This window comes from Euleptes europaea, chromosome 14 (genome assembly GCF_029931775.1).
Source record: "Euleptes europaea isolate rEulEur1 chromosome 14, rEulEur1.hap1, whole genome shotgun sequence".
NCBI lineage: Eukaryota > Metazoa > Chordata > Lepidosauria > Squamata > Sphaerodactylidae > Euleptes > Euleptes europaea.
In genome coordinates, this window is record NC_079325.1 from 37,727,545 (window position 1) to 37,735,150 (window position 7,606).

The 7,606-nt window shown below is 48.3% G+C and overlaps 1 protein-coding gene across 1 annotated transcript; it reads right to left on the reverse strand.

The window, feature by feature from the left end:
* Positions 1-334: 334 nt before the first annotated feature.
* LOC130486820 (lipocalin-15-like) lies at positions 335-7,387 on the reverse strand. The gene is made up of 6 exons (XM_056860119.1): positions 7,286-7,387; positions 5,771-5,910; positions 4,213-4,283; positions 3,925-4,041; positions 2,749-2,850; positions 335-360 (listed from the first exon to the last, which is right to left on the reverse strand). Exons 1-6 carry the CDS (start codon positions 7,370-7,372, stop codon positions 335-337), a joined length of 543 nt encoding a protein of 180 aa, XP_056716097.1. The 5' UTR covers positions 7,373-7,387.
* Positions 7,388-7,606: the final 219 nt, after the last annotated feature.

The window sequence follows — 7,606 nt, forward strand, 5'->3', positions numbered from 1 at the left end:
ATTTGTGTGGAAATGGCCTTAATCTGGTTTCCATGGCAGCTGGTTACGGAATGGCTAAGGAAGACATAATCCCAAATGGCAAACCTTGATTATCAGTAACAGGCATGCCATAAAAAGGATAGACCATCAGGATCACACGCATCTATGCCTGGACCTTCTTCCTCCTCTCTTTCAGCATGTGAAGGTCCAGTCTCAGATTGGCCAAATCAGTATGGGAACCATGTGTGACCTCCGCTGCATCACAATAAAGACCAGAGAGTCATACAGATGCCACTCTAGACTCAAACCCCCAGATCTCGAGATAGGGGGTACCCCAAATAGTAACAAATTCCACTCACCTGAGAGCCTTGGCACATTCATCTGCAATTCGAAGAAAGAGATTTATGAGCCCAAGCACAGAAGAGTAGCAAAAGGCATCATAATTTGTTACACGGTACATATCACATCCTTGCTGATCTCCCTCCCCAAACCCTGCTCTTCCCAGGCATTACCACCAAATCTCCAGGAATTTCCCAACCTGGAACTGGCAACCCTACAAAGAAAAGCCAGCAAGCTCGGTCATTGTGGCCTATTAGTAAAGTAACTGCAGACAGGAAACCCTTTTTTCAGGAGTGTTTCAAAGAAGGTTTCATTCCTATGGTCTGTAGAAATAATATCACCCATTTCCAGCTTGCTTGTGGGTCTAATTCTATCCCAAGTAGGGCTGTTGAATTAAAAAAAATTCGGTATAGTTCGGATTCGGCTGAATTTGGCCCGTTTAGATTCGGGATATGCAGAAGTCCGAACTCCCCCACTTCGGGTCCGTGCAATTCGGCGGGAATTCAAAGTTCGGGGAAAAAATTCGGCCGAATAAAGCCATTAAAAACACAACTGTGCCTTTCCGCAGCTCTGGGGGGGCATTTTTGGGGGTAGAGGTCCCAAACTTTCAGCGGAGCTTCAAAGGACCCTTCTTGCCAGACCCCCCAAGTTTGGTAAAGATTGGGTCAGGGGGGGCTGAGATATGGGCCCCGAAAGGGGTCCCCCCCCACCCTTAATGTACATCTCTGAGCAGAACTTGCCACCCAAGCACAAAGCTCCCAGCCCCGACAAACAGCTGATGAGAGCAAGGGCGGGCAGGTGCTAAGAACTTTGCAAAGCAACACAACTGCAAAGCAACACCTTTGCAAACATGCAAAGGGCGGGGCAGGTGGAAGAAGTTTGCAAACAACACAACTGGAAAGCAACACCTTTGCAAACATGCAAAGGGCGGGGCAGGTGCTAAGATGTTTGCAAAGCAACACAACCCTGCAAAGCAACACCTTTGCAACCGTGCAAAGCATGGAAAGGGACAGAGGCAGCTAGCTATGCATAAGGAGCAGGAGGGGGCGGAATTTCCCCTTTTGCATCGGACTGGGACCAGGCAAATGCATTCTTTAAGTCACCATTTGAAAACCAGTTTTGAGCAAGTATCAAATAGACCTAACCGATCTTATGAATGAGGGAAAACCTGAGGACACACTAAAGCCCCCCCCCCTCAAACCAGGGAGAGAGAGACTCGAGGGGGCACACACACACCCAGGCAGAACGGGCAAAAGCCCCCTTTGGCTTCCCCCCCACCCACAGAAATTGCTCCCTCCCCACACACACACAGACTCTGCTTCCCCCCCCCACACACACACACACAGGAGAAAAAGTATAGATTAAAGCCCCCAAAGGGGTCTTACTGTGGCTGTCTTCTGTTCCATCAGGAGGGGTGGGAGGAGGACTGGGTAATCCAAGATGATTCCATTTAAGCAGGGGACGTTTTGCTCTGGAGATGCATACAGGATCGGGTGATCCATTCATCCCAATAGGGAAAAGGGGAAAGCCCATATCTCGGGGGGCCCTGACCCAAAGTCTACAAAACTTGGGGGGTCTCTTGAGAAGGCTCGTCTAAAGCTCCGCTGAAAGTTTGGGGTCTGTACCCCCAAAAATGCGCCCCCTGCAGCCACGGAAAGAGAAAAGGGGGGAGCCCATATCTCAGGACCCCCTGACCCAAAGTCTACAAAACTTGGGGGGTCTCTTAAGAAGGCTTGTCTGAAGATATCCTGAAGGTTTGGGGGCTGCACCCCCAAAAAAGCGCCCCCTGCAGCCATGGAAATGGAAAAGGGGGAGGGAAAAGGGGTGGAGCCCATATCTCGGGACCCCCTGACCCAAAGTCTACAAAACTTGGGGGTCTCTTAAGAAGGCTCATCTAAAGCTCCTCTGAAAGTTTGGGGTCTTTACCCCCAAAAATGCACCCCCTGCAGCCACAGAAAGGAGCGAATGTGCACAAGCACCCACACACACACAAGGATTTCTCTCACTCTCTCTCCCCGGCTGGCCGCTCATCAGCTGATTCCTCCAGTACTCAATCCTGACTGATTGGCCAGAAGAAGACCCAGCTTGGCCACTGATTGGCCGGGGGAGGAGAATGCTGCTTACTGACGGTTATGCTGCTTACTGACGGCCCCGAATTTGCCGGATTTATTCGTGAACTCCCGAACTCGCTGAATTCGGCTCCCCCGGTTTCCCGCCATTTTTGAGTTTGGTTCGTCCCGAACTAAAAACCGCCGAATCAGGGGAAATTCGGCTGTTTTTCAGTTCGGGCCAAACCGAATCGACAGCCCTAATCCCAAGTCCTTTGGATGATTGTGGCAAACTGGTTACAACCAAAAACTGCTGACTCATGGTGCTGCAAAGTTGCCAGAAAGCAAGCTGCAGAATCTGGTGAAACACGTTATTACTCACCAGATTTGGGTAACATCACCATCAAATCATCAGTGAGCCCGACATCATGACAATGTTTCTTGAATTTCTCCATAATGTCTTTACTTACATCAGGGTGTCTGGCTATACAAAAGAGATGAGCATTAGAGCCAATTCATGCACATTTGTTGCTGTTGAGAAACTCAGAGCTTGTGGTGACTTCTTTCATCTCTAGTTTTCATGGGGGGAACTTGATGGGGGTTGGAATGCAGTTGGCTGAAGATCTCCTGCTATTGTAACTGATCTCCAGGCGACAGAGATAAGTCCACCTGGAGAAAATGGCCACTTTGGAAGGTGGACTCTATGGCATTATACTCCATTTAAGTCCCTCCCCATATACGTTCCTACCATATGTGGGAAGCAAGGCCTTTTTTAAACCCTTTTTGACTTTCTAACAAGAAATCCTCTCTCCGTCCATCAACCAGCTTGCCAGGCATGCTGGTTTAGCAGTCCTCTCTTTTCCACAGAGGTCCCAGGAACTGTAGAGGAGGAGGAGGAGGGGAAGGAGAAGGAGAAGAGTTGGGTTTTATATGCCGACTTTCTCTACCACTTAAGGGAGACTCAAACCAGCTTACAATCACCTTCCCTTCCCCTCCCCACAACAGACATCCTGTGAGGTAGGTGGGGCTGAGAGAGCTCTTAATAGAACTGTGACTAGCTGAAGGTCACCCAGCTGGCTTTGTGTGTACTCGAATATGGTGAACCAGGTTGATCTTCCCACTCCTACACATGGAGCCAGTTGGGTGAGCTTGGGCTAGTCACACTCTCTCAGCCCCACCTATCTCCCAGGGTGTCTGTTGTGGGGAGAGGAAGGGGATTGTAAGCCGGTTAGCTCCTTCCTTAAGTGGTAGGGAAAGTCGGCATATAAAAACCAACTCTTCTTCTTCTTAAACTAGCATTAGGAAGGAGTGAAAGATGGCATACTGTGAATGTGTGTACTAAGAAAAGAAAGAAACAGGGGAAGTCTGCCCTTCACAAATTCACACACATCAGGTTCCTACAACTGAATACAAGCAAAGAGAAATAGCCCCAAGGTATAGCCACACAGCTATACCTGTCACCTCATGCCAATATGGTTCAGGTAAGATGGCTGTTCTTAGCTGCCCTGAGCCATTTTGCCTCATCATCTCTTGTTCACAAAACCATTGCAGCACATACTGTATATTTGAATGGTGGTGGTGCTGGGCTCCTCTTCAACCTCCTTAAAAGTGTACACGAAAGCATAGTTGTCGTAATCCGTATCCATCACACACACATCTCTCTTGGACATATCGTCTGCATGAGGAAACAGAAAGGGATCACTTTGCCATGGCCCTACTCAAACCCTTTATTTGAGCAAAAATTCCTCGGCACATGCTCAGAGGCACATGATCTAAGATAGTGGTTGTTTTTTAAAAACCAACAAACATTTGGCCGCTCTAGGAGTGCCTCAGTCCTCCTATGTACCAGCATGGGAGAAGCGTCCAGGCTGTTCCGTCTTCTTATAAACTCTGTCTACCTTCTTGCATTCCTCGGGGCTAGAAAACAAAAGAGAGTGAGGAAAGAAAGTCTGGGTTAAAAATAAATAAATAAAACCAGCCTAGTGCATTTGAGATTGCACTTTCTTCTAAACGTATGAAAATAAGAGCCTTGCTGGATCAAACCAATGGTCGATCTTGTCGAGCCAGCACTGTGTTTCACACAATGGCCAACATGCTGCCCAGAGGGCTAAAACAAGGCCATGCTACAGATCAGTCTATTGCCATGGACAGGAACACCATCCCATTGGATTCTTAAGGTGAAGAGTCAAAAGAAGATGCAACCTTCCCTGATAAGGATGCACCCATAAAATTAGGGTTGCCAGCTTCGGGTTGGGAAATACCTGGAGATTTTTGGGGCGGAGCCTGAGGAGGGCGGGGTTTGGGGAGAGGAGGGACTTCAATGCCCTAAGGAGTCCAATTGCCAAAGCGGCCATTTTCTCCAGGGGAACTGATCTCTATTGGCTGGAGATCAGTTGTAATAGCAGATCTCCAGCTAGTACCTGGAGGTTGGCAACCCTACATAAAATCCATCTAATCCAGCATCCTTTTTCTCACAGTGGCCAGACAGATGCTTCTGAAGGCCCACAAGCAGAGACGCAAAGTTCAAAATCTTCCCCTGCTGCCCCCAATTTAGCCAACTTAAACTAGCATTGTTCCATTTTAGCTTAAGTAATTTGTAACCCAATCAGCTATAGGGAGGGAGACGGTGATAATCAATGAGAGCAAATTTTATGAAAGAGAAAAATGAGGTTCCATCAAAGTTATCAATTTCTCCTGAACAAGTACTCATGTTCATATAACGAATAGAGTTATATCACTTGACCAAAGGAAAGGTCCTCTCCTCTAGGGTTGCCAACCTCCAGGTACTAGCTGGAGATCCCCTGCTATTATCCAGCCGATAGAGATCAGTTCACCTGGAGAAAATGGCAGCTTTGGCAATTGGACTCTATGGCATTGAAGTCCCTCCCCTTCCCAAACCCCACCCTCCTCAGGCTCTGCCCCAAAAACCTCCCGCCGGTGGCGAAGAGGGACCTGGCAACCCTACTCTCCTCCCACACCAAACCCACGGACCAACAAGATGCCTTTGGGAAGCCCACACAGCAGGGCATGAAGACAACGGGCCAACCCCTACTGTTTGTTTCCAATGTTTGGCATTCAGAGGTAGACTGCCTCTGAAGAAGGAGGTTTGATTTAGCTATCATGGTGACTACCCATGAACATGAACAATCCTTTTTAAGAGGGGAACTGGAGGCCGTCACTACACGTCTTGTCATTGTGAATGCATGGCACGCTGTTTGAAGAAATGGATTTTAAACAGAGAGTCAGGTTTCTCAATCTCTCAACCCAAAATCTGACAAACACACCTCAAGTCATTGTATATAGATAAGTTATGTATGGTTGTATGTATAAGAGGCACTCGGTCTATAAGGAACATTGTATGGCAAGTGCATGCAGAATCAGCCAAGGTCAGCAAAGGCACTTACAAAGGGAAGCCAGTCAGGATCCTCATGTCTCCACCTGGGAGGGGTGTAACAACGGCAGCTGATGTTTGCATTATGTCCTTCATGGCCTGGAATACAGGGCAGTTTGATGCCCCGCCCATAACCTGCCACATCCCTGCAAACTAGAGAAAGGGATTTCTGGTGATTCTGAGGATACCCTGAAATACATACACTCACATTCTCAGTCATGGTTAGTGTTGCCAACCTCCAGGTGGTGGCTGGAGATCTCCCACTATTACAACTGATGTCCAGTCAACAGAGATCAATTCACCTGGAGAAAATGGCTGCTTTGGAAGGTGGACTCTGTGGTATTATACCCAATCATACTCTATGGCATTATCCCCTCTCCAAACCCCACCCTCCTCAAGCTCCACCCCCAAATCTCCAGGTATTTCCCAATCTGGAGCTGGCAACCCTAGAATGTATAGTTACAACCTCCATTTTATGATGGCAGAAGACATTGGAGGAAAGAAGAGTGGGGACACCAAAGAGAAGCAAGGATAAATTATCATAGGGCCAATTCATACATACATACATGAAGCTGCCTTACACTGAATCAGCCCCTTGGTCCGTCAAGCCCTGTATGGTCTACTCAGACTGGCAGCAGCTCTCCAGGGTCTCAGGCTGAAGTCTTTCACATTACTTACTGACTGGTCCTTTCAACTGGAGATGCCGAGAATTTAACCTGTGACCTTCTGCTTGCCAAGCAGATGCTCTAAGCCTAAGGTTGCCAACCTCCAGGTGGTGGCTGGAGATCTCCTGCTATTACAACTGATCTCCAGGTGACATAGATCAGTTCACTTGGAGAAAATGGCCGCTTTGGAAGGTGGACTCTATGGTATTATACTCAATTATACTCTATGGCATTATACCCAGCTCTATGGCATTATCCCCTCTCCAAACCCCACCTTCCTCAGGCTCCATCCCCCAAATCTCCAGGTGTTTCCCAACTCTGGCAACCCTACCTAAGCCACAGCCCCTCCCCTGAAATTCACACATTACAAAGTCCACATGACCCCCCACCCAATATGTACTTTTGACAGATGTGTTCTGGGAGTCTCAGATTGAGACTATGGCACCTTGAGGAGAAGAGGCTTCAGCCTGCCCTGTTTCCCCATCCTGAAATGGCCCCTGGGAGCTACTGTTGGGGAAAACCTATATGTACTTATGGCTACTGCACACAAGTTTCCCACCAGGGCATTTCAGCTCCCCCAGGGCATTTCAGGTCAGGAAAACAGTGCAGAGGAGGACATGGAATCTCCTCCCCACCTACTGTGCTCCTGATCCAAACTTTGTTCCCTAGTACTTAGGAACTGGAACTCCTGCACACATCCGATCCAATGTCTTCATGGCAGCCATGCATCTACATGGACTTTGCAACTTGGGAATCCATCCCAAGAGATGATGTAGCACACCTTTGCCCATCCCACCTTTGCTCGTTCTGGCTTCCAGAAAGTGGAATTTTCCCCATTCCCCACTGGCATCCCCACTAGGTACCTTCTGGAGGTCAAAATCTGGTTGCACAGCAACATCAGCCTGAGCACAGACTGCCCAAAGTAGGACCATCACAAGGCTCAACAGCATGATCTTCGTTCTTGCGTCTTTCGTTCCTTGCTTGCTAACAAACCTGCTGGACAAAGGATGACTCCAGCGCCTTAGAGGCACCCAAATTTATATGTCTCCCTTCTGATATCTCAATGGGCAGGGCAGCCCACAATACCCCTCTGCTCTGCCCCACCTCTTATGAAACTCTTTGGACAAGAGAGGTTCTGCTATCTGGACCAGCAGTGTCAGGTAACAGTATATTAACTGATAATT

Bases quoted from the DNA above. Each gene is read 5' to 3' on its own strand.
- LOC130486820 (XM_056860119.1), bottom strand. From the start codon at position 7,372: ATGCTGTTGAGCCTTGTGATGGTCCTACTTTGGGCAGTCTGTGCTCAG. The intron at 2,851-3,924 runs GTATGTGCTGCA...TCTTTTGTATAG, and splicing joins CACCACCATTCAAATATACA to CCAGACACCCTGATGTAAGT. The intron at 361-2,748 runs GTGAGTAATAAC...TTCGAATTGCAG, and splicing joins GGTGATGTTACCCAAATCTG to ATGAATGTGCCAAGGCTCTC.